The sequence below is a fragment of the Salmo salar genome, chromosome 29 (genome assembly GCF_965601325.2).
Source record: "Salmo salar chromosome 29, fSalSal1, whole genome shotgun sequence".
In the NCBI taxonomy this organism is placed as follows: domain Eukaryota; kingdom Metazoa; phylum Chordata; class Actinopteri; order Salmoniformes; family Salmonidae; genus Salmo; species Salmo salar.
In genome coordinates, this window is record NC_138319.1 from 18151325 (window position 1) to 18179288 (window position 27964).

The 27964-nt window shown below is 43.0% G+C and overlaps 1 protein-coding gene across 1 annotated transcript in view; it reads right to left on the reverse strand.

The window, feature by feature from the left end:
- The window catches only part of cssa29h8orf34 (chromosome ssa29 C8orf34 homolog), a 173471-nt gene that overhangs the window by 7304 nt on the left and 138203 nt on the right, over positions 1 to 27964 (reverse strand). Inside the window, exons 11-12 of the mRNA XM_014181035.2 lie at positions 12547 to 12697; positions 2050 to 2639 (exon numbers count right to left, since the gene is read on the reverse strand). Of these exons, the coding sequence (XP_014036510.1) occupies positions 2050 to 2639; positions 12547 to 12697 (741 nt within the window). The remainder of the gene's footprint in view (positions 1 to 2049; positions 2640 to 12546; positions 12698 to 27964) is intronic.

Sequence of the window (27964 nt, forward strand, 5' to 3'; positions counted from 1 at the left end):
TATAAACATTGTATTTCTAAACGTCTTGACGGTTGAAAACAGAGAAAGTCTATCTATCGCTCTCTCGCTCTCTCGCTCTCTCGTTCCATCTCCTCGCTCTCTTTCTCTCTTGTTCCATCTCCATCTGTCGCTCTTGCTCTCTCGTTCCATCTCCTCTCTCTCTCTCTCTCTCTCTCTCTAAAAGGAAAATTACAGAGAAATTGTTAGTGAACTAGAAACCAAAGAGTTCCTCATTTTTAGTTCTACAGCTTTTAAAACCAAGTCCACCTTGGAGTAAAGTCCTCGGGGCCAAACTTTAATAAATAAATTGCCCATGTTCCCTTCTAATGGCTTTTATGTGTTCTAGTTTTGTTCCTGTCTAAAGGGTTTTATGTGTTCTAGTTTTTCAGTGTTAAAAGGTGATGGATGTTTCCCAGCCAGTCAGTAAGCTGGTCAGCCAGCCAGCCAGCCAGCCAGCCAGCCAGTCAGTCAGTCAGTCAGTCATTTAGCCAGTCAGTAAGCCAGCCTGTCAGTTAGTCTCGATGGTGGAGAAAGAGAGGACGCCTCCAAGCGTCTCTTGTAGAGTCCTGATCAAAAGTAGTGCACTATTAAAGGGAGTAGGGTGCCATTTGGGACGTAAAGGCAGTGTTTCAAGAAGAGTTACAACAGGAAGAGGAAGAATCAGGTTTGTACATCCATTCTTTCCTGTCCTCTCTCCTGCTCCCCTCTCTCTTCCTCTCCCTTATTTTCTGTACATCCAGTTTTATAAATAGGCCCAGGATTATCTCTCTCTTTCTGCCTCTGTTTGTCTCTCTCTCTCTCTCTCTCTCTCTCTGTCTCTCGACCCTCTCCACTTCTCTCTCTCCATCACTAGCTGTCTACCAGGTGACGCACACTCACTCACACAAAACACACACACACACCTCATACTCACAGAAACACACACACTCACAGCCAACACTGCTGTCACATGTTATATAGACATTGAACCACTGGACACTTCCTGTTTCACTCTGTGTATTTAAATACTGTATCCCCGACATAGCTTATTCTAATATTTCTACTACTGCACGATGTATTCTTACACTGTTTATACACACCACATATTTATTTACATACTGGATTCTCGACATAGTTCATTCTAATATATCTACTGTTATACATATAATTCTTCGTATATCTGGTGTAAATTCTCCGGCTATACTGTACATACGTATAGATTGCATTTTGATTACTGCTACAATGCTATTTGGGTTGTTAATTGGATTCCTCGTTCTTGATTTCTTGTTTCTTTTGTACTCTTTCTACATTTTAATTATTTGTGTAGTTTGACGTTTTACTGCAATAAACTTTGATTTGATAGCGCTCTCTGTTCTTCTCTCTCTCTCTCTCTCTCTTTCAGTGGACACTAGTCATCCCGCATGTCCAGGTGGCTCCAATCATTTGTGAATCAGAATCAGGTCACTCCGCTCCGCTCGCTGGTGTTTTTGATCATCTCAGTAGGCGTCAACCTCAAGCAACTGTCCAAAAAATACAGAGGAATCCAAAACTCCTGCCCGCGATTAATAAAGCCCTCAGAAAGGGGGTCTCATATTTAACAATGTGGCTGTGAAGTAGACCATGAAAAGGAACTTGAGACAAAAAAATCCCATTGAAATATTCCCCTTTAAAGCCAGACACATTTTTTCCACAGTGAGTAGACATCCTACTGTATGGACCTCCCATCACTATGCCAAACCCCCCATGATGTCTCTGTGTGTGTGTGTGTGTGTGTTCTATGCACCCTCACGTGCTCTCATGTTCTAATACCAACCTACTACAACCCATTACATTACCCAAGGAAATACAATAAATTAAGGGTAAATTTCACTTCCATGACCCAAGGTTTATGGTAATTAAACCTGGGTTTTTCTGTTCTTTTACACACTGGTTCATCCTAAAATGACCTACTGTAGCATGACAAACGAAGGTCAGTTTTGACTTATCCCTCTTATAGTTTAGGATATGATTTTGAAAGGCTGATCCTAGATCGGTGCTTTAAGGAAACTTCCCCCCGGTGTGAATGGGTACCTCTGACAGATAGGCCCTGAGGCTGGAGGCTTTGCCCAGACTATCTGTCGTACTCAGCCCAGGAGGGGTGAGCAGGGGCCTGGGTCGGGTCGGCTGACTGGTGGGGGTCACCGGTCTGCTCCTCGACCTCCTGAACGTCACCTCCTTATGACCCCCGTGACCTCCAACCCCTGGGGTCACGGCCGTCATGGCCGACCTGGAGGTCAGCAGGCTGTTGGGGGTCATGGGCCTGCTGCTGGGGGTTCTAGGAGTTGTAGTTCTGCTGCCGGGGTTGCTGGGAGAATGAGTTCTGTGACCAGTCGTCATGGTGAGAGAAGTTGGTTTCCGGGTGAGCAGAGGGCTAAGTTTTGGGCTGACCAGGGGGTAGCCTATGGAGCTGGGCTTGGCTGAGCGGGCGCTGAGGACGGGGGACTGGGGTCTGGAGGGAGGTCTGGAGGTCTGGCCTGGTAAGGGTAGAGTGTTGGGGAGGGTTCCCCCCGGGAGGGAGGTGTGGAACAGAGGGGTGAGGAGCAGACTACTGTGGGGGCTGTTGGGGCTCCGCTGGGCTAGTTTCCCCTGCTCCGCCAGTTTGGCCAGGTCCTTCTCCACCTCTGGAGGGGCACAGAGACAAAGACAGACATGTTTGATAATTAAATTAATTCATGACAAATAACATACTGTATAAAGGTAAGGCCAAGGGACACAGTCAACAAAATATCTGGGCCTTATTATATAAAACAGAGAAAGGGCAAAGGTGTGCCCTGTTCAGAGAAAACACGCTTATCTTTCAAATCTTTCAAAAAGAGCATCTCAACGCTCTGATTTTCATTGATGTGTGTTTCTGGACTAAAAACACAGGATGGACTTATTTACATTACAAAACATCCCAGAAGATATCACAGGCTTCATAACAGGGGAGTGGGAATGCTGCCTTTCCTTTTCATGATGTTTGTCTTAAAACCCCTTTCATTGGTCATTGAAAACAATATTTACTGACTCTGTAAATTGTGGTGAATCCTGCTTCAGTAAAAATTCCGGATTGACATTAAAAAACGAATGTCAGATAACATGAAGATTTCGTCCCAAATGGCACCCTATTTCCTATGTAGTGCACTACAGTTGACCAGGGCCCATAGGGCTCTGGTCAAAAGCAGTGCACTACATAGGGAGCAGGGTGCAATTTGGGACGGGTACCCTATTTCCTATGTAATGGCACCCTATTTCCTACGTAATGGTACCCTATTTCCTATTTCCTATGTAATGCATCCGATTTCCTATGTAGTGCACTAGGGCTCTGGTCAAAAGCAGTGCACTACATAGGGAGCAGGGTGCAATTTGGGACACAGAGTGTTATTCCAAAATTCTGAAAATATATTTGTTTGCTTTATTGGTAGTTACGAAAACAGTTTTGTTTGTCAGAGGATAGGATAGGACTGCCAATGAGAACATCTGGGGGTAGCCTGCTCTCCGCTCCTCATCTCCCTGTTTTTGTCCTTTTTAAGGCTCTGACGCTGTTGGGTTTTCAGCGATCCAAGCTGGGAGTTATCATGCGAGAGGGATATTTTCAGGAATGACTCACCATGAAGAGTTCGTACCAAACGGCACCCCTTTCCCTATAGTTCCCTACTTTTACCAGAGCTCTATGGGCACTGGTCAAAATTAGTGCACTATGTAGGGAATATTATGCCATTTGGGATGCACCCTAACTCCCTAAGCATTCTCAGAGAACCGTGTATTTGTGACATTTAATAAATGACACGTAGTGGAAGCATTACATGTACTTCATAACCTTGACTTCAACCATTTATGAGCAGAGACTTCTCCAAAATAAACAACATTTCATTTTTCCACGCTTCAAAAATGCAAAACACATGTTCACTCATCGCAAATTACTAGCTACAGTCGATCCACATATTGCAAAACACTCCAAAACTACTATGATACTGTAGGTCAACTAATATTATACAAGAGCACTGAGCAGCATTGGAGATATGATTTAAGCTTGTTTGAACGTTTAAGAAGTGTGTGTCTGTAGGTTTGTTGAAAACTCTTCTAAAATGTTTGTATTGTATAGCGTCCATCCGGCACCCTGTGTATTTAATAACTATATAGCTGGATCTATAGTTAATTCGTTGTAATTGTAACAGTCTCTTGAAACCAGACAGAGATACTACATCGTGGCAATATGTTCACTTACTGTATGTGTGTGTGTACATCATGCTGACATTGTGTTCTTTGTTGTTTTAAATTAACCTCAGATACTGTGTGTGTGTGTGTGTGTGTGTGTGTGTGTGTGTGTGTGTGTGTGTGTGTGTGTGTGTGTGTGTGTGTGTGTGTGTGTGTGTGTGTGTGTGTGTGTGTGTGTGTGTGTGTGTGTGTGTGCACCATACACTAACATTGAGTCCTGTGTTGTTTTAACCCATATGCTGTTATAGGCTGTTTGTAGACCTGCTGACCTCTGATCCAATAGAGCTATATAATATAGGAGAACATGGCTGTATCCCAAATGGCATCCTATTCCCTATATAGCCAATACTTTTGACCAGGGCACATAGGGCATATATAGGGAATAATGTACCTGTGTGTAGAAATGAGAATATATGAGCACCTGAGATTATGGGAAGCTTTATGGCTTAAAACCACACATTTTCGATGAATTGGCAATCCCTGTAAAGTATCCTCCTTTTTAAATGAAGCCAATTCATTGTGGCTCTGCCACATAATTGGAAAAGGCAATTACTTAAAGAAGAAATTAAAGAATTTCTCTATTAGCCACCCATTAAAAACCTGAAATGGCAAAAAAATGATTAGTGTACATCGAAAAATTTATCAGTTTCACACATCAATCCATTCGTTTTAATTGAATCTATTATATAAAATACTTGCTACAAAGACAATGCTTAATAGATGGGGCATTGAACAGTCAGCCTTACACAGACTCTGTCACGAGGAAACAGAATCAATAGAACATATTTTCTGGTACTGTCCATCGGTGGCTCACTCTTGGAGTCAGGTCCAGGAATTGTTGTCATGCCATATCAGGGTTCAGATGAACCTGCAAACTATGTTGTTAGGGGATCGGAAAAACCTTGATCAGTCAATGGGAAATATCATTATACTTTTGGGTAAAGTCATTATTTTTAGGGCAATATCATTATAAATGTTACAAATAGGGAGGCTCAAGACCCTTGTAAGACGTCACAGTAAAATGGAGGGTTGTATTGCAAAGGGAAATAGCAAAATTGTATTATACTGAAAAAGATGGGTTCATCTGTCGACATCGGACGGTTGGAGTTAAGATCAGAATGAATAGTTGATTGGACTGTATGTGAAAATCCAGCACTTGCAGAAAGAGGAAATTAGGAATATACAGTGCAGTATGTATAATTATTCAACTACATGTACTGTACATGTGAGATAAAATAGCTGTAAGTAGCAGTAGAAGTATTGTTGTCGTTTAGTTTACTCCAATCAGGGGATGGGTGGTAGGGTTGGGATTTATTTTTATTTTTAATAACGACAGCTTTGATGACAGCTTTGCACACTCTTGGCATTCTCTCAACCAGTTTCATGAAAGAGTAGTCACCTGGAATGCATATCAATTAACAGGTGTGCCTTGTTAAAAGTCAATTTGTGGAATGTATTTCCTTCTTAATGCATTTGAGCCAATCAGTTGTGTTGTGACAAGGTACAGTAGAGGTGCTATACATAAGATAGCCCTATTTGGTAAAAGACGAAGTCCATATTATGGCAAGAACAGCTCAAATAAGCAAAGAGAAATGACAGTCCATCATTACTTTAAGACATAAAGGTCAGTCAATGCGGAACATTTCATGAACTTTGAACGTTTCTTCAAGAGCAGTCACAAAAACAATCAAGCGCTATGATGAAACTGGCTCTCATGACGACCGCCACAGGAAAGGAAGACCCTGAGGTACCTCTGCTGCAGAGGACAAGTTCATTAGAGTTACCAGCCTCAGAAATTGCAGCCCAAATAAATGCTTCACAGAGTTCAAGTAACAGACACATCTCAACATCAACTGTTCAGTACCCGCAAAACACCAGTCTCAACGTCAACAGTAAAGAGGCGACTCCGGAATGCTGGCCTTCTAGGCAGAGGTTTAAAGAAAAAGCCATATCTCAGACTGGCCAATAAACAGAAAAGATTAAGATGGGCAAAAGAACAGATGCTGAACAGAGGAACTCTGCCAGAAGGCCAGCATCACGGAGTCGCCTCTTCACTGTTGACGTTGAGACTGGTGTTTTGCGGGTACTATTTATTGAAGCTGCCAGTTGAGGACTTGTGAGGCATCTGTTTCTCAAACTAGACACTCTAATGTACTTGTCCTCTTGTTCAGTTTTGCACCCACTCCTCTTTCTATTCTGGTTAGAGCCAGTTTGCACTGTTCTGTGAAGGGAGTAGTACACAGTGTTGTACGAGATCTTCAGTTTCTTGGCATTTTCTCGAAAGGAATAGCCTTCATTTCTCACAACAAGAATAGTGTCACGACTTCCACCGAAGGTGGCTCCTCTCCCTGTTCGAGTGGTGCTCGGCGGTCGTCGTCACCGGTCTACTAGCTGCCACCGATCTTTTTCTTTTTCGTTTGGTCTTGTCTGTTTTGATTGTGCACCTGTTCCTTGTTTAGGTTAATTAGTGTGGGTATTTATTTTCTCCCTACCCGCTTTGTTTCGTTCGGGTTTATTTTCGTTTCCCTGTTTTTATGTTGGGTGACATTATTTTGTTCGTTTATTTCATTCAAGTGTTTTCCCTAGATTGTTATTTCTAGTGGTGTTTTTGGACTGTGTATTCAGGTCCTGTGCCTGTATGTTTTGGATGTACTTATTAAACACTTTTGATTGCATCTACTCCTCTCCTGCGCCTGACTCCTACACCCATCTCTCGTAGAGAGCCGTGACAAATAGACTGACGAGTTTCAGAAGAAAGTCCTTTGTTTCTGGCCATTTTGAGCCTGTAATCGAACCCACAATGCTGATGCTCCAGATACTCAACTAGTCTAAAGGCCAGTTTTATTGCTTATTTAATCAGCACCACAGTTTTCAGCTGTGCTAACATAATTGCAAAAGGGTTTTCAAATGATCAATTAGTCTTTTAAAATGATAAACTTGGATTAGCTAACACAACATGCCATTGAACACAGGAGTGATGGTTGCTGATAATTGGGCCTCTGTATGCCTATGTACAGTAGATATTCCATAAAAATCAACCGTTTCCAGCTACAATAGTCATTTACAACATTAACAATGTCTACACTTGTCACGTTCGTCAGGAAGGACGGACCAAGGCGCAGCGTGAGTTGAATTCAACATATTTTAATACAATGTGAAACTACAGAAAGCAACAAACATACAACGAACGTGAAGTGCAGAGCGCACATAGGCACTAACTGAACAATATCCCACAAAGCAGGTGGGAACAATGAACAACTTAAGTATGATCCCCAATTAGAGACAATGATAAACAGCTGCTTCTAATTGGGAACCATACTAATATACCAACATAGAAAATACAGACTAGAACATCCCCTAGTCACGCCCTGACCTAAACCACCATAGAGAACCCCGAGGGCTCTCTATGGTCAGGGCGTGACAACACTGCATTTCTGATCAATTTGATGTTATTTTAATGGACAATTTTTTGTTGCTCTTCTTTCAAAAACAAGGACATTTCTAAGTGACCCAAAACTTTTGAACGTTAGTGTACATTTTAAGGACACAGTGTATTTTACAATATTTATCGTTTGTTTTTAATCCCATCCTTCAGCTACCCTCAACCCCTCCTATCTACAGTATCTCTAAAGACCATCCAGTTCTGAACATATATACATTTTACGGACACTGTATATTTTACATGAGTTATCATGTTATTTTTAGTCCCATCCTTCAGCTCCACTCAACCCCTCCCATCTATCTACGAACACCATTCAGTTCTGATTTCTACTTGCCATATATTTTTCAACTGTGCTGTGATGTTTCACAAATGTTCTGAACCTTTCTATTCTCATAGTTTCTACGGATTGTAAATTAAAGATACGTATTTTGATAAAAGTATTATATTATTGATCGATTGACTAAGAAGTGCTATTTGTAGAGTTAGCTCCAGGTAAATGTTGCAATTCTTCAGCTATACCTGAACCTGCGACTAAAAACAAGTTACATATGGACGGTACCAAAACAAATGATCTAATGATTCTGTCTCTTCTCAGCAAAATCTGCAGAGCTGGGATGATTGTACCCCCAAATACATAGCATTCTATTGGTTGCAAGAATTTTGTATAATAATTTAGGTAGATTTGTATTTATTTTTTTATCTGCCGTCGAGAGATTTACAGAGTTAGCAAAACGTCACACCAGGATAAGCCTACACAAAACACAGCCCTTATTTTAAGTGTTTCTAAAATCCCCTATGGGAAAAATTAATTGTGGAAAAAAATTGGAACCATTTCCCTCTTTGACTGCTAGTTTTTATGGGTAGTATGACTCATACTGTGGTACTCTATAGTGTGTAAGCCAGTGACAAAAAAACTCAATTTAATCAATTTTAAATTCAGGCTGTAATACAACAAAACATGGAAAAAGTCAAGGGTGTGAAAACTTTCTGAAGACACTGTACATGGGTTCTTCATGCATTGCCATACTATTTCATCACAGTGTCAGATCTGGGTTAGTAACTTGAGAAAACAGGATACATCTACTGAAACACCAAATGTATACCTATAGGAAGCGACTTGAATATCCAACTGCACACAACAAGTGATAAATGAATACACAGCTACTACTAATGTTGAGAAACTGTACATGAAGCTGCTTTTATAATTACATATTTTGGTCAGTGTTATGCGAGTGTTTATTACCAGTGAAGAAAATGCAGTAGTGTCATAGGTATGAGGGCGTGAAATGTCATACTCTCCCACACAGCACCCATTCTACCATGACCAATATAGTTGGTGTTTGATTCAACTAAACAGGATATGCTGATAAATAATCGGTTCCCATAAAGCCGATATGATCATCTTGAGCTTCTTACTGATGTTTTGATAAACAAAAGCATTCTTTCGGTCGGTTTGGAAAATCGTTCTTCCTGACCGTAAATGATTTGGGTGTTGATGCAGTCATGCTGTTACTGTAAGTGTGACGAAGATAGTTCCCCTTCCACTCCTCCTCCTGTCCTCTCCAATTAAAACATGGCTCTCACAGCCCGTTTATTAAACATCTAAGACTGCTTCCCAAATGGCACACTGTTCCCTGTATCATGCACTACTTTTCAGCAAAGTCCTTGTCAAAAGTAGTGCACTATAAAGGGAAAGGGGTGCCATTTGGGACATAATCTAGAAGTCAGGAATGTATTTATCTGTATCCAACTTGATTAACTCTCTGTAGTTCAAGTACTGTGTTCTGTGTCCACAGTCTGGGCTGATGCCTGGCCTCCAGACTAAAACAAGTGATGACAATTGTTTAAAAGACAATCAAGGTTGGAGGCATCAGGACTCAAATGCACTTAGCACAAGGCGGGTGCGAGGGAGGAGGCAGATATAATCTATTATAAACTCTTTGATCAGAAAGAGAAGGCATTTAGTGATAGAGTACAGGACCACAGCATTGCAACACCCTTACAACTCTTAAATCACATGCAATGCGTTATTGACTCCGGCAACCTCTCCAAAATGGAAACTTTAAAGGCAGGCACGCTGGCGGGTACACGCACAGGCGCGCACACACACACACACACACACACACACACACACACGTTAACGAATCAGTCATCTCTTTTCGTTTGGATAAAATCTGCATGTTGTCGGCCAGAATGAGATGTACTCCCTGAATAACATTAAACAACATGATTACAGATAAATGAGGTAGAACGGATAGGAGAATTATCATGAACTGAATTGCATTACCCTAAAACTGATCCCAGATCTGTGTGTGTTCAAGACTACTCCATTGCTGCCTTTGTTTGGCAGAACAGGGAGCGACAAGGAGTTGGCATGATAAGACAAACAGGCTGGCAGTCAGACTAAGCCTAGACCGGTTCCAGGTCGGTAAACGGCATGTTTTATTAGCCAACTGCTCTGACTGTTCACATTCCATATCATAGGACTAAAGCTAGTATTACGCACAGACTTCAATCATCAAAGTGATTAGGGTTGCAAAATTCTGATGACTTTCCCAAAATTCAGAAAAAAGTTTTCCAGAACTCCTCGTTGGAGGATTCCCGTAATCAGGAGAATTAAGCAATGAGGTAATTCACCAATTGGAATTCTCCAAACAGTATTTCTGGAAAAACCTGGGGATCTTGGAAAAGTTACCGGAATTTTGCAACCCTAGTAAAGTTCTACTTGAGACATGTCTAATAATCAAATGGGATCTTTTGGTGGGAAAAAGTAACCTATTACTTATATCCACAGGGATTACAAAATAAAGTAGATTAACCAAATTTTATTTCAAAAACGGACTAGTAGAAGGGGAATGCACCATGACCACATAATTTGGGGGTGAGAGAGGAGATAAAAGGAGAGGCGGTGGGTTGAAACATGGAACAGATTAGCAGCTAATAGAGGCATGAAAGACAGGGAATTAAGTTGTTCAACGTCTCCCTTCAACTGCCTGGTGGGGAGCCCTCTGATTCAATACAGCCTAACTCAGCCTAATTTAAGTAAAACAACTAGAAATCAATGCCATCTGATGGCTTGAGGGTGTTTCATAAAGAACGAGTGCAAAGTGTGCCATGTTGTCAACACAACGACTTTAAGGACTTCTCTAGTGCCCCATAGTGCCAGGCAGTGTACAAATCTCTATACACTCGGGGGAAAATCCTGACTTACACTTACATTTTCACTTAGTCATTCATTGATGACGGTGAAATGTTCACTTAGGCAGAAGTTAGGAATATTAGCCCCTGAGGGAAATCACTAAGACGCTGCATTTAGTTCAGCGGAGTAGGTAGAGAAGTTGCCCCTAACTGCTTATACAGGGTCAGATCTTTTTTTTAGCCATTTAATGGTTAAGGAGACTATTGGGAGTTGAGTAATCAGATCTTAGATCTGTGGTTAAGAGAAACCTCTACCTCAGTGCAATCAGTGGGAGGGTGTGGGAGACAATAGTCTGTCGCTGTGGAGATTCATTATTGAGACACTCAACAGTGATATTTTTAAGAGCCTTTATTAGCTGCTCAAAGTGAACGTGTTGCCTCTCGTGTCCCAAAGTCAGCCAGTGTATTATTCTCCTGGCGGGACTGTGAGGGAGAGAGATACGACAGGCTACCAACGAGCCGACACATTATTGAATTATGAGATACACAGCAGTGGCATTTTCAAAAGCTCAAAGTGTGCATGTTGCCAACATAGGGCCTCCCCACTGTCTCCCCAAAGTGCCAGACAGGGTTCTGTTTTGCTAGTGAAAACCCTGTGTGAGGGAGACAGACCCATACATACAACAGGCTACCAATGAGCAGATGAGCTGACGTCTGAGAAGACCCAGAAGATATTTACCAGCTGTGAGGGCCTCTGCGTGACATTAATAGTTACACTAAGTGTGGTCAAAATGCTTGACATAACCCTAGAATGTAGACACGTATGCGGTGTACATGCAGCAGAGGCTGCATCCCAAATGGCACTTTATTCCCTATATAGTGCACTACTTTGACCAGGGCCTGTAGTGCTCTACAGTAATAAGGGAATATAGACACTTAAAAAAACAGTTTGGGACACAGAAGAGATAACCACAGCTTAAAGGAGGAATGTGCAGAAACAAACAATTGGGTGACACATGTCTTAGGTTGACTGTGGATGGCGACATCACTCTTTGGTCTACTTTCATCTGGTTAATAAATTAATCATCTACGTCGCAGCCACCCGTAACGACCGTCTCAGAGAGTCACCCAGACAGACGTCACGTCAACCATCGTTCAAAGAGAGGAGAGAGATCAAGCCTGATGGAAAGGCACAGTGACTGCTCCCATATTTTGGTCATGGTTCTAAGAACTTAAAATGTGTCAGGTCACAGCATGCGAAGTGTGTGCATGAGTGTGTGTGTGGTTTTATAAATTAAAATGCATCAGTTCATAGTGTGTGTGTGTGTCTGTGTGTGTGTGTGTGTGTGTGTGTGTGTGTGTGTGTGTGTGCTGTCAATTTCACAGAAGGTTTTAACGACTTACCAGAGCTGTATTTGTTAAATTAATAAAAGATGCCGAGGGGTACATTTTTTCCTTTTTTCCAGACACTTTTAATTGGCAGATCAGTTTTTAATTAGCCAATCAAACTGCACAAGCCCCAAATATGTTCTTTGGCAGGAGCTAGGTTAGTTCTGTGTCTCTCTCTCCCCATGTTCTCTCTCCGTCATATATGTGACGTTTAATGGATCACTATGTGTGTGTGTGTGTGTGTCTGTCTGTTTGATCTGGGTTACCCACAGTGTTTGTCACTGTAAAAAATAAAAACTCCCCGTCACACAAAGAACCCCCCCCCCTCCACACACACCGTACACACCCAGATAGATGCCTACCAGCGAGGTGTTTGCCCATGTTCTCTAGTTCTTTAGAGAAGAGGGAGTCACTTAGTAGCAGTCCACCGGTCTGTCCCAGCAGCTCCCTGGACGAGCTCCCTCCTCCTACTCCTTTAACCACCTTCACATCAGCCTCCCAGACTGCCTGACGCTGACACAGAGAAAAAAGAGAAAGCGGGAGAAAAAAGAGACAAAGTCACATTAGAAGAAAGAAAGACCCCCTCAATTACAAGCTCATTGAATAATCAAGCTTTTGCTCAAAAGCTCAAAATGGGGGCAGGACCCAGCCATATCTGTTGTAACAAGAGGCAATTATTATATTTTATGGGCATTAGAAAAACTTTGGGTAACCACAGAGTGTAGATGAAAGTGGGTGGGTGGGTGGGTGGGTTGGTTGGCGGCGCAGGGTTTAGGCTAGCCTCGGATGGTAGAACATCGACTGGTAGACTACTAGACTGTTAGTAGTGGTCGTTTGAGGGGATTTTTATAAATAACAATCAATAAATTCTGAAATGGAGTGCAAGGATGTGCCCCAAGTGCACCCTATTCCATTTTTAGTGCACTACTTTTGAAAAGGGCCCATAGGGCTTTGGTCAAAAGCAGTGCACTATGTAGGAAGTAGAGTGCCATTTGGGATGCTGAATAAGGCTCCTGCTAGCCAGGCTGTCTGAGAGCGCTGATCCATCTACAGTATAGGCAGTTAACAAACAATACATCTAACAAACCAAACTGTTTGGATATATTTTCATAAGCTTGTGGATACCTTTTTTTTCTTCTTCTTCTTTTTACAATATCAAAACTAGAAAAGCGTTTAAAAATTCTATGAACAGACATTCAGGGATCATGAATAAGCAAAGTAGACTACGGTTGCAACTGGCTGCTGGGGCAGCTGGGTTGCCAAGTATTACTGCCATGCCATACCTATTCCTGGCATCAGACATCATTTAGTAAGGCCGGGGTTGCCAGATTCTGTAATTGGAGTACACATAATCCCCCCTCCCCTTTTATCCCAGTGATCACAGACAGGTCAGATGAGCTGTTAATCCAATGGACCTTTGTGTGTCCAATGATAAGACGGCCATAGGGCTCTAGTTAAAAGTAGACGCATTAAATAGGTAATATGGTGCTATTTGGGATGTAGTTGTACTGAACCCTAACATGAGTTATGGTGGCATCACTGCCAACTGTGACATCACTGGACACTCTTAGCGTCCACTGACAGGCTGGTTTCACATGATGGACTGTCCAGGCAGGCTAGTGTATGGATGGGTCCCAAATGGCACCATATTTTCTATTTACTGCACTATTTTCAACCAGGGCACCTAAGGCTCTGGTCAAAAGTAGTCCACTATATAGGGAAAAGGATGCCATTTGGGACGCACCCCGTCTAAAGGCACAGATCTGATGAGAGACATACAGCTTCTCTCCACTCGTTTATAGACCAACCCAGAGGGATAGCTAACCTTACACATGGGCTGTATCCCAAATGGCACCCTATTCCCTATATAGTGCACTCCTTTTGACGAGTGGTCTATAGGGTTCCGGTAAAGAGTAGTGCACTACATAGGGAATAGGGTGCTATTTGGGACACATCCCTAGCCTAACACTGGTACTCATTGTAGGCTCCCTGATCTGAATGTGTATTGAGTGAGTGGTCTTAAAACATGCCCGCATAGAAAAGGAATGACGAAAAACAACAGGGTCCGTTGCCGGGCGCTGCCCAGGGATAAATTACAAAACGTAATTTTGGGGGAGTCTGGAGCTTTTTCCTAAATGGTACCCTATTCTCTATAGCCTTTAGTGCACTTATTTTGATCAGAGCCCTATGGGCCCTGGTCATACGTAGTGCACTCTATAGGGAATAGGGTGCTATCTGGGAAAAAGCCCTGGAGTTGGTCTTTCTGCCTATTAGCGACATGAAGAGCTCTGTGGCGGTAAGACCACAACCCATCAGTAATTATAACCCTCTAACCAGCCAACCAGCAGGGTGAAACATTACATGACATGTTCCTCTCTCTCTCTCTCCCTCTCCCTCTCTGTCGTCCCTCTCCCTTCAGCATGACATCATCTAGTCATGTTTTTCTGGGTATTCTCTCTGTGACATCTTTCGTGACATCTCCACACACAAACAGGCTCTGGGTAGAAGGCATCTCCCATAAAAGACCACAATTTAAACAGAACTCGTTGTGGTCTGTTATGGGAGATCCTGCCATCATCTTTTATTTTTTGACTACATGACTTTACCCAGATGAGTTGCCCATTCCATAGAACAAAGCATTTTAGTATCGCAGTCACATCTAAATTCTCACTCTGGGTTGAAGTTCTTCATAGTCACCAGATCTAGGATCAGTTTGTATACACACACATAGACATACAGAACAGTATATTCAGTGTTTGTGGCCCTTATGAGACTCCAAATTAACCTACAGTATATAGGCTCAAGTGTTCCAGGTGGCTATATGTCTGGAGCCGTAATGAGCCAGCTAAACAATGCAGAGTGTTGTAGTCCGCAGACCAACTGTTTTAACTACTGACTGACTGGCTCACTGGCTGGCATGCTGGCTGACTTGCTGGCTAACTGACTTGCTGGCTGGTTGGCTGACTGGCTGGCTGATTGGCTGACTTGTCCTAAACATGTTCTTTATCTCCCATACAGCATGATTGTCACGCCCTGAACATAGAGAGCCATTGTTTCTCTATGGTGTAGTAGGTCAGAGCGTGACTAGGGAGTGATCTAGTATATCTATGTCTATGTTGTATTCTAGTTTCTTTTTCTATGTTGGTGTTTTGTATGATTCCCAATTAGAGGCAGCTGGTAATCGTTGTCTCTAATTGGGGATCATATTTAAGTAGTTATTTTTCCCACCTGTGTTTGTGGGATCTTGTTTCTGTGTAGTTGCCTATGAGCACTGCTTGAGCGTCACGTATCGTTTATGCTTTATTGTTTTGTGCGTTTCACTTAAATAAAATATGTGGAACCCAGATCACCCTGCACGTTGGTCCGAGTATGCTTCCAGTTCGTACGACGATCGTGACAGAAGATCCCACCACAACAGGACCAAGCAGCGTGCCCAGGCGGAGAAGGTATCCTGGACTTGGGAGGAGATTTTGGATGGGAAGGGATCCTGGACTTGGGAGGAAATCCTGGCAGGACAGGATCGCCTTCCAGGGCGGCAGACACAAGGAGAGAGGACAGCAACAGCCTTCACAGTCCAGAGCTTACAGCGACAGTTCCCAGTCTAGAGCTTCCGGCGACGGTTACCAGTCCAGAGCTTCCGGAGACGGTCCCCAGTCCAGAGCTTCCGGCGACGGTTCCCAGTCCAGAGCTTCCGGCGACGGTTCCCAGTCCAGAGCTTCCGGCGACGGTTCCCAGTCCAGAGCTTCCGGCGACGGTTCCCAGTCCAGAGCTTCCGGCAACGGTTCCCAGTCCAGAGCTTCTGGCGACGGTTCCCAGTCCAGAGCTTCCGGCGACGGTTCCCAGTCCAGAGCTTCCGGCAACGGTTCCCAGTCCAGAGCTTCTGGCGACGGTTCCCAGTCCAGAGCTTCCGGCGACGGTTCCCAGTCCAGAGCTTCCGGCAACGGTTCCCAGTCCAGAGCTTCCGGCGACGGTTCCCAGTCCAGAGCTTCCGGCGACGGTTCCCAGTCCAGAGCTTCCGGCAACGGTTCCCAGTCCAGAGCTTCTGGCGACGGTTCCCAGTCCAGAGCTTCCGGCGATAGTTTCCAGTCCAGAGCTTCCGGCGATGTTCCACAGTCCGGAACCTCCAACGACGGTCCACAGTCCGGAACCTCCAACGACGGTCCACAGTTCGGAACCTCCAACGACGGTCCACAGTCCGGAACCTCCAAAGATGGTCCACATTCTGGAGTGTCCAGAGGCGGTCCACAGTCCGGAACCTCCTGAGATGGTCCGGAACCTCCTGAGACGGTCCACAGCCCGGAACGTCCTGAGACGGTCCACAACCTGGAACCTCCTGAGACGGTCCACAACCCGGAACTCCAGCAATGGTCAACGGTCCGGAACTTTCAGCGAGGGTCAACGGTCCGAGTATGCTTCCGGTTTGTACGGCAATCGTGACAGAGTAACACTTGAAACTGGACATTCACAGATGTGGCCTAAATGGCGCCCTATTCCCCAGCTACATAATACTCTTGTCTAGTGTGCTACTTTTGGTCAGACCCACTGGTCAAGGTCATATACAGTTGAAGTCGGAAGTTTACATAGCCAAATACATTTAAACTCAGTTTTTCACAATTCCTGACATTTAATCCTAGTAAAAATTCCCTGTCTTAGGTCAGTTAGGATCACCACTTTATTTTAAGAATGTGAAATGTCAAAATAATAGCAGAGAGAATGATTTATTTCAGCTTTTATTTCTTTCATCACATTCCCAGTGGGTCAGAAGTTTACATACACTCAATTAGTATTTGGTAGCATTGCCTTTAAATTCTGGAATTTTACAAGCTGTTTAAAGGCACAGTCAATTTAGTGTATGTAAACTTCTGACCCACTGGAATTGTGATAAGTGAAATAATCTGTCTGTAAACAATTGTTGGAAAAATTACTTGTGTCATGCACAAAGTAGATGTCCTAACCGACTTGCCAAAACTATAGTTTGTTAACAAGAAATTTGTGGAGTGGTTGAAAAACGGTTTTTAATGACTCCAACCTAACTGTATGTAAACTTCCAACTTCAACTGTACACTGAATGTACAAAACATCCTTCTTTAATCTGTCTCCTCCCCTTCATCTACACTGATTGAAGTGGATTTAACAAGTGACATCAATAAGGGATCATAGCTTTCACCTGGATTCACCTGGTCAGTCTATGTCATGGAAGGAGCAGGTGTTCTTAATGTTTTGTACAGTCAGTGTATATAATTACATTTACATTACATTTAAGTCATTTAGCAGACGCTCTTATCCAGAGCGACTTACAAAATGGTGCATTCACCTTATGATATCCAGTGGAACAACCACTTTACAATAGTGCATCTAAATCTTTAAAGGGGGGGGGGGGGCGTTAGAAGGATTACTTTATCCTATCCTAGGTATTCCTTAAAGAGGTGGGGTTTCAGGTGTCTCCGGAAGGTGGTGATTGACTCCGCTGTCCTGGCGTCGTGAGGGAGCTTGTTCCACCATTGGGGTGCCAGAGCAGCGAACAGTTTTGACTGGGCTGAGCGGGAACTGTGCTTCCTCAGAGGTAGGGGGGCCAGCAGGCCAGTGGTGGATGAACGCAGTGCCCTTGTTTGGGTGTAGGGCCTGATCAGAGCCTGAAGGTATGGAGGTGCCGTTCCCTTCACAGCTCCGTAGGCAATCACCATGGTCTTGTAGCGGATGCGAGCTTCAACTGGAAGCCAGTGGAGAGAGCGGAGGAGCGGGGTGACGTGAGAGAACTTGGGAAGGTTGAACACCAGACGGGCTGCGGCGTTCTGGATGAGTTGTAGGGGTAATAATATATAGGGAGTCGTGTCTTTCTAGTCCCCCTGATGAAAACAACATCAATTTATTCACCAAGTTATACTTTATGTTTGGATTCTTGGCATACTTTGTCTGTTTCCAATGTGATGTTATCTAGGAAGGTGAATTAATAGAAAGTTGTGTGTACATATTGGAATCCTGTGTGTCTTGCTTGGCTTTAGGAGTGTACAGTACCATGTGGAAGGGCCCCTGTAGTCTTCAGGACTGTACAGTACCATGTGGAAGGGCCCCTGTAGTCTTTAGTCTCTTCATGATATAAGGTTGTGATTACCGTCATGATTACCTCTACTCCTAAGTGTGTGTGTGTCTCTGTGTATGTGTGTGTCAGGTTGGATTCCCACATGGGCCAGTGAATATACTTTTGGTCCAAAAGAACCAAATGGTCTTGCAAATATTGCAACGCACTGATCAAATTGGAAAGCTGTTACACTGGCTTTGATATCACCTGGATGGAATTTCTTATTTTATCTATCTGGCTGCACTGTGTGAACTTTGTCTGCCTATCATGATGTGGACACACAGCTTCTGCGTCCCGAATGGTAAACTATTACCTATATAGTGCACTACCTACAGGGTTCTCGTCAAAAGTAGTGCACTATATAGGGAATAGTAAGCCATTTGGAATGCAGTAAGCATCTGCTTTTGGTGAAATAGATCACAGCTTTCCACTGCAGATGGTTGCACTTGGACCTAGTGTCAGAAAATCATAAAAACCTGCCTTTTGGAATATCCTTCGCTTCCAGACATTTAACAAATGGTGAAAATAGTGCACGATAGAGGGAGTAATGCTCTGGTCATAAGTAGTTGACTGAGTAGGTCTCTAGTCATAAGTAGTTGACTATACAGGGAGTAATGCTCTGGTCATAAGTAGTTGACTATAGAGGGAGTAGAGCTCTGGTCATAAGTAGTTGACTATAGAGGGAGTAATGCTCTGGTCATAAGTAGTTGACTATAGAGGGAGTAATGCTCTGGTCATAAGTAGTTGACTATAGAGGGAATAGAGCTCTGGTCATAAGTAGTTGACTATAGAGGGAGTAGAGCTCTGGTCATAAGTAGTTGACTATAGAGGGAATAGAGCTCTGGTCATAAGTAGTTGACTATAGAGGGAGTAGAGCTCTGGTCATAAGTAGTTGACTATAGAGGGAATAGAGCTCTGGTCAGAAGTAGTTGACTATAGAGGGAATAGAGCTCTGGTCATAAGTAGTTGACTATAGAGGGAGTAGAGCTCTGGTCATAAGTAGTTGACTATAGAGGGAGAAGAGCTCTGGTCATAAGTAGTTGACTATAGAGGGAGTTGAGCTCTGGTCATAAGTAGTTGACTATAGAGGGAGTAATGCTCTGGTCATAAGTAGTTGACCATAGAGGGAATAGAGCTCTGGTCATAAGTAGTTGACTATAGAGGGAATAGAGCTCTGGTCAGAAGCAGTTGACTATAGAGGGAGTAGAGCTCTGGTCATAAGTAGTTGACTATAGAGGGAGTAGAGCTCTGGTCATAAGTAGTTGACTATAGAGGGAGAAGAGCTCTGGTCATAAGTAGTTGACTATAGAGGGAGAAGAGCTCTGGTCATAAGTAGTTGACTATAGAGGGAGTAGAGCTCTGGTCATAAGTAGTTGAGTATAGAGGGAGTAGAGCTCTGGTCATAAGTAGTTGACTATAGAGGGAATAGAGCTCTGGTCATAAGTAGTTGACTATAGAGGGAGTAGAGCTCTGGTCATAAGTAGTTGACTATAGAGGGAATAGAGCTCTGGTCAGAAGTAGTTGACTATAGAGGGAGTAATGCTCTGGTCATAAGTAGTTGACTATAGAGGGAGTAATGCTCTGGTCATAAGTAGTTGACTATAGAGGGAATAGAGCTCTGGTCATAAGTAGTTGACTATAGAGGGAGTAGAGCTCTGGTCAGAAGTAGTTGACTATAGAGGGAATAGAGCTCTGCTCATAAGTAGTTGACTATAGAGGGAGTAGAGCTCTGGTCATAAGTAGTTGACTATAGAGGGAATAGAGCTCTGGTCATAAGTAGTTGACTATAGAGGGAGTTGAGCTCTGGTCATAAGTAGTTGACTATAGAGGGAGTAATGCTCTGGTCATAAGTAGTTGACAATAGAGGGAATAAAGCTCTGGTCATAAGTAGTTAACTATAGAGGGAGTAATGCTCTGGTCATAAGTAGTTGACTATAGAGGGTATAGAGGGAATAGAGCTCTGGTCATAAGTAGTTGACTATAGAGGGAATAGAGCTCTGGTCATAAGTAGTTGACTATAGAGGGAGTAATGCTCTGGTCATAAGTAGTTGACTATAGAGGGAGAAGAGCTCTGGTCATAAGTAGTTGACTATAGAGGGAATAGAGCTCTGGTCATAAGTAGTTGACTATAGAGGGAATAGAGCTCTGGTCATAAGTAGTTGACTATAGAGGGAGTAATGCTCTGGTCATAAGTAGTTGACTATAGAGGGAATAGAGCTCTGGTCATAAGTAGTTGACTATAGAGGGAATAGAGCTCTGGTCATAAGTAGTTGACTATAGAGGGAATAGAGCTCTGGTCATAAGTAGTTGACTATAGAGGGAGTAATGCTCTGGTCATAAGTAGTTAACTATAGAGGGAGTAATGCTCTGGTCATAAGTAGTTGACTATAGAGGGAGTAGGGCTCCAGTCCCGAGAGATAGACTGAGTCACTGCTGTCTGAAACAGTCATTGTATTGCATTGCACTGCATTGCATTGTATTGTATTGTATTGTATTGTATTGTATTGTATTGTATTGTATTGTATTGTATTGTATTGATAATGATGTATGTTTAGATGATGACCCAAATGAGTCAAACTGTTTTTGTTTCATTTGTTTGTTGGATGCATCGATGCAAATCATTTTATTTCATCCAGATGAACAACAAATCAAAAGAACAAGGTTTGTTTTGTTCATCTCTGAGATAAAGTACTTTTATAATTTGGTAATGAGTTATGATGAGGTCATTCATGTCAGCGGCTAGAAAACCAAAGTTGTATAATTCCACTCCCAGCCAACACTGCAGAACCCAAAGCCGAGCCCAGGGTGAACAAAGAAAATGGAAGAAAACCCTTTGGTGGTGATGCTTCTGTCCAACTAACAAACATGGATCTGATTTCTACCTAAATTAGATCCATGTTGAGAGGATGGGAGTCCAGATTGAAATCTTTCACTGTTTACATGTGTGTGTGTGTGCGCAGCTATGCGTGTGTGGTCAGCAGTAATATCCACCAGCACCACTAACAGGGAGTTTTTGGGTCCCAGTCGGCCCCGGTGCACAGCACCGGCTGTGTGCATGCAGTCATCAACCTCAATCACCATCGGGCCTTGGTGGTGGTGAAGAAGAAGAGCTAGAGAGACAGACAGACAGTATGCTGTCGTTTAAACTCTGCCCTTTTGAGGGCAGGAAAAGGCCAGAAAAAGACTCCTGTCTGGGTTTCTTACTCTGGTCTACCATGGATAATAAAGTTCTATTCATAACTGGTATGAAAGGTTGTCTATTTTGGGAAATATTGCTTCTAAGCCACGTTCATCACCTTTGATACTTGATACCCCATGGGCCCTGGTAAAAAAAATGTGCAATGATTGGACCTCTGGTCTGCCCACATGGCTCCTGGGCCACATGATGCCCATCGCAGCGCATTGCAGCCTGGTCTAGTGAAGGACTGCTGGTGGGCAACCCCAGTTGAGCAGGAAGCAGCTAGGAACACACACACCACTAGCCGGACCACCACCGCTACCTCATCCCCTATAAGACCACAGGCTGACCTCTTCAAACCAGTTAATAGAAGGCTCCTGACATGCCTGTTGTTTTCAGAAGGATGGAGGGAGAGATGAACGTGATAGGGAGGGATGGAGTGGGGGAAAGGACAGGTCGGAGGAAGAGATGGAGTGGGGGAAAGGACGGGAGGGAGGAAGAGATGAATGAGAGAGGGAGGAAGAGATGGAGTGGGAGAAAGGACGGGAGGGAGGGAGAGATGAATGAGAGTGCGAGAGAGAAATGGAGGGGGGGGGGGCAAAAGGGGGGAGAGGGAAAGAGGAAGAGAAAGTAATCCAATATGATTTAGTCTTATTTCTTCCTTTGTTTGCATGTGTCCCTTGAGTTTTCTGACAGCTCGCTGAAAACAACTGGTTGATTTATGGGCCTAACCCTGCATGTGAGAGACAGCTCGACTACACATCTGGTTTGTTTCCTCATTGTTTGGTTTAAAAATTGTATCTTTTAAAAGGGTAATTATAATAACGTTGTTTACCTGGTACGATAGGATATTTGTTAGAAGGCTTTTTTGGGGTAACAAAAGTTTCATCAACAATACAGTTTTTGAAGAGCGTATTACTGTCTCTGTAAGCTGTCAAATAATTGTAAGTAGTGGGATCCGAAACTCGTTCTCCCAGCGTGGAAAACAAACATATTAACCATTAGACAAAGAGGAATTCCCCTTGGGCTGTGGGTGCCACTGACTTTAAGTCCAACTCACTTCACTACATAACAATCAACAGTAACATACAGTACGTTTAGCCAAACTATTGTTTTCAGCATGTTTGGCATGACAAGGAACCATATAGGAGTTAGCTGCAACCCACACAGACCTGGGACCAGGCTAATAATGTAGATTACAGTGAGAAATATACAGTGCCTTCAGAAAGTATTCATAACCCTTGAATTTTTCCACATTTTGTTGTGTTACAGCCTGAATTTAAAATGGATTAATTTGAGATTTTTTGTCACTGGCCTACCCAATAATGTCAGAGTGGGATAAGGTTTTCGAAATTGTTACAAATTAATACAAAATTAAAAGCTGAAGTGTCTTGAGTATTCAACCATTTTGTTATGGCAAGCCTAAATAAGTTCAGGAGTAAAAATGTGCTTAACAAGTCACATAATAAGTTGCATGGACTCACTCTGTGTGCATAAAAAGTGTTTTAACATAATATTTGAATGACTACCTCATCTCTGTACCCCACACATACAATGATCTGGAAGGTTCTCCAGTCGAGCAGTGAATTTCAAACTCAGATTCAACAACAAAGACCAGGGAGCTTTTCCAATCCCTCGCAAAGGGCACCTATTGCTAGAAGGATAAAAATAAACTAAAAAGCAGACATGGAATATCCCTTTGAGCATAGTGAAGTTATTAATTACACTTTGGATGGTGCATCAATACACCCAGTCACTACAAAGATACAGGCATCCTTCCTAACTCAGTTGCCAGAGAGGAAGGAAGCCGCTCAGGGATGTCACCAGGAGGCCATTGGGGACTTTAAAACAGTTACAGAGTTTAATGGCTGTGATAGAAGAAAAATGAGGATGGATCAACAGCACTGTAGTTACTCCACAATGCTACCCTAATTGACAGAGTTAAAAGAATGAAGCCTGTACAGAATTAAAATATTCCAAAACATGCATCCTGTTTGCAACAGGACACTAAAGTAATACTGCAAAAATATGGCAAAGCAATGCATTGGGGCAAATCAAACACAACAAATTACTGAGTACTGCTCTCCATATTTTCAATCATAGGGGTGGCTGTATTATGTTATGGGTATGTCTATAATCGTTAAGGACCGGGGAGTTTTTCAGGATAAAAAATAAATGCAATGGAGCTAAGCATAGGAAAAATCCTAGAGGAAAACCTGGTTCAGTATGCTTTCCACCAGACCCTGGGAGATTAATTCATCTATTCAGCAGGACAATAACATAAAACACAAGGCCAAATCTACATGGAGTTGCTTAACAAGAAGAAAGTGAGTGTTCCTGAGTGGCCAAGTTACAGTTTTGACTTAAATCTGCTTGAAAATCTATGGCAAGACCTGCAAATGGTTGTCTAGCAATGATCAACAACCAATTTGACAGAGTGTTAAGAATTTGGAAAGAATACGGGGAAATGTTTCACAATCCAGGTGTGGAAAGCTCTTAGAGACTTACCCAGAAAGACCCACAGCTGTAATCGCTGCCAAAGGTGATTGTAACATGTATTGACTCAGGAGGTTGAATACTTATGTAACCAAGACATGTTTGTTTTATTCTTCATACAGTTTTTACAAACGTTAGAATTTGTCTTCCACTTTAACACTACAGAGTATTTTGTGTAGATCATTGCCAAAAAAAATACAATTAAATCCATTTTAATCCCACTTTGTAACACACAAAATGCAGAAAAAATTAAAGGGGTGTGAATACTTTCTGAAGGCTCTGTAGTTATAAACGTAAGGGAATTCCGTATTTTTTTCACCCAACTTTTAACCTAAATCCAATGACATGGTGTCATTTTTTGTTGGTTTCACGTTAAATTCAAATTAGTTGACATCTCAACCAAATGTAAATCAAACCTAGACGTTGAAATTACATCTGTGCCCAGTGGGAATTTGAGCCGCGGGATAGGTTAAGTTAAGCCGCCTACACATTTCTGTACTGAATTAAATATTACCACTTCCTTTTTAAAACCATGTCTATCTTTATTTATCACTCACAATTCAACACATTCACTATCACTGTTTGGTCGTTTACTCATTTTAACACAGGCTTAACACCTAACAAACCCTTATCATAGGCCAGGCCCTGTTGTTACCTCATATCACAGCAATAATGCCTTGCATTACGCCTGGGAAGAAAACACTTCAATTTGCTCGACTTGCCATTGGCTCAACTTACTCCAAGGCAAACATTTTGACTATATTAGCCCACACAGCTACAACCATGCACTTTCATGCCAGGTTTAGGACCTCATATTGAAGCTTATAGAGACCCCAACTTAAAATGATCTACTTTGGTTTAGATACAAGCATCATTAAACCTTGAACACAATAGATTAATTTGACATGGTGAAAATCAGTTTTTTGGACCTAACTGTCTTACTACTTTTCCATGTGGTTTCTTCCTTCACAGACTCCATGAAATGATGACCTCTTCCTAAATATTTGGCCAAATGATACATTTTGTGTATGGTTTCCTAGAAACAAGGGTGGCTCAACTTACCCCTTTTGCTCAACTTGCTCCACTTTCCCCTACCATTTTTGAAAGGAAAACTATTTCACTCATATTGTAAGTAATTATAGGTCACATTTCATAGAAATCTGGAAACATTGGACAGTTCATTTAAGGTGTTGAACTCTCCTCCCTCCGTGTCTCTTTCATACTCCCCCATTGCTTTGTCCTCATCCCTTTCCCGTCAGTTAATGATGGACTATTGTTGCAGGCACGCAGCAGCACCCTAGAACACCTCCATTGTTTGCCTGCCCTTGGAAGGGTCCCGAATGGCACCCTATCCTCTGTACAGTGCACTACTTTTGCCCTATGGACCCTGGTCAAAAATAGTACACTATATAGGGAATAGGGTGCCATTTGGGACGCATTCTTGGCCAGTTAATGATGAGCTATTGTTGAACTGTAACAATCCAGCACTCCAGAAGACCATGGTTTGGCTGGCCTTGTGTATCCCAGCGTGTAGACAGTATGTCATAGTAGACCTGCCTTTGTAGCCTCTCAGGAAAGGAGAGGGAAGGGAAGAGAGAGGGGAGAAGAGGAGAGGGGAGGAGAGGAAAGGAGAGGAAAGGAGAAGAAAGGAGAGAGGAGAGGCTTGAATCAGGAGTGTAATTGTGTTATTGTCAATATCCTGTTTGCTGTTGGCTGCTCTGAATCAGTCGTGTCATTGGGTCTGTGTGCCTGGGAGCTGAACCGACCACATTCTACATTAGTCCGCGTCACAATTGGCACCCTATCCCCTACATATTACCATTGGGCTCAGGTGAAGCGTAGTGCACTATATAGGGAATAACTTGGGTGTCATTTGGGATGCAGCCTAGGTGAGTCCATAGCCATTGCCAAGACAACAGGAATGTATTATCTGAAGCGTTAGACCACATATTATTAATATCCTCCTGTAGCTGTGGGGTTAGGGTTGGGTTAGCAGGAGGATGATGGAGTGTGTGTGTGTGTCTGTCGGCTTAGGGTTGTGTTAGGTTAGCTGAAGGATGATGGTGTGTGTGTGTGTGTGTGTGTGTGTGTGTGTGTGTGTGTGTGTGTGTGTGTGTGTGTGTGTGTGTGTGTGTGTGTGTGTGTGTGTGTGTGTGTGTGTGTGTGTGTGTGTGTGTGTGTTTGTTTGTGTGGGTTTTGGCTTAGGGTTGTGTTAGGTTAGCTGAAGGATGATGGACTGGGTGTCCATGGATGCAATGGAAGAAAATCATTTTTTATTGCAAATTAATTCTGGGTATCTGTTTTGTATTCATATGATCTGTTTTGTATTGATGTACACTGAGTATACAAAACAATAAGAACACCTGCTCTTTCCCAGTGTAGATGAAGGGGAGGAGACAGGTAAAATAAAGATTTTTAAGCCTTGAGACAACTGAGACATGGATTGTGTATGTGTGCCATTCAGAGGGTGAATATGTAAAACAAACGATTTCAGTGACTTTAAACGGGGTATGGTAGTAGGTGCCAGGCACACTGTTTTGTGTCAAGAACTACAACGCTGCTGGGTTTTTCACGCTGAACAGTTTCCTGTGTGTATCAAAATTGGTCCACCACCCAAAGGACATCCAGCAAACTTGACACAACTGTGGGAAGCATTGGAGTCAACATGGGCCAGCATCCCTGTGGAACGTTTTCGACACATTGTAGAGTCCATGCCCCGACTAATTTAGGCTGTTCTGAGGGCAAAATGGGGGTGCAATGCAATATTAGGAAGGTGTTCCTAATGTTTGGTATACTCTGGTGGATGTTAGTTAAAGTTTTATTAAATACATATACTTCAGAATTAAGGTTATTAATATTGACAGTATGTGTTTTGCAACCAACTACATTACAATAGCATTTATATGGCTGCATGCTCTTAACCTACGCAGAAAACACTCAATGTGCCATAGTGATAAATATTAGCTTCAACAGTGTTACTTCTGATAAATCTCCTTGCTGTGTGGGATTAACCTTGCTGTGTGGGATTACTGCATGGCAAGTTTGATTGAATGTTGGCCCATGAAGAGTGAAAACTGAAAACTCGAAGGAAGGAAAAAACTCACGCTCACTAAAGTTCAAAGAGTCAGCCTTTCTTTTCTAATACGGAGTGCGGTGCGGGAGAGCAAGCGAGCGGCTTGGGTTCTAGCTCTGCTCTGCATGTAGTCACAAGCAATCAATTGCCGACAAACAGACTGTTTCTCTTAAAGTTGAATTAGTAGACTATATTTAGTAGAAACCACAGCAGTACGATCTCTCCTCGTTCCCAGCTCTCCAGGCTCTTTGTTACTCGGGTCCATTGGAGGTGAGTAATTTGCTATTGTTTGTTCTAACAAATGAAAACCCTAAGCAGCCGGGGGTTTGGGCTAAATTTAAATAAGGCATTAGTTATGACTCCTGGCTGATGGTGGCTTTGCATGTAAGGGCGTGTGTGTGTGTGTGTGTGTGTGTGTGTGTGTGTGTGTGTGTGTGTGTGTGTGTGTGTGTGTGTGTGTGTGTGTGTGTGTGTGTGTGTGTGTGTGTGTGTGTGTGTGTGTGTGTGTGTGTGTGTGTGTGTGTGTGTATGAGTGTATGAGTGTGCGAGCATGCGAGTGTGTGTGTCGGGTCTGGTGGGACTGGTGTGTGTTGGTAAGAAAGAGAGAGAGCGAAAGAGAGAAATAGAGAGGGATGGAAAGGGAGAGAGGATGAGGTGGATGCAGCAGGCCATGATTGGGCCTAGACATGATTGGGCCTAGACATGACTGGGCCTAGACATGACTGGGCCTAGACAAGCACGTTTGTTTGTTTGGCCAATGGCAGGTGAGCCAGGTATCATGCTAACAGCAACTAAGGAGAGGACACAGAAGTGTCGGCTGTAGGCCTTACTGTACTTACTTACTTTCACAATTCACCTTTCTTCAGTTACTCGCCTTCTTCTCAAAACACATTGGATAAGGAGGTCTGAGGGGAAGGACCTCCTCCATTACAGTTGAGAAGGCATTGAGGAAAT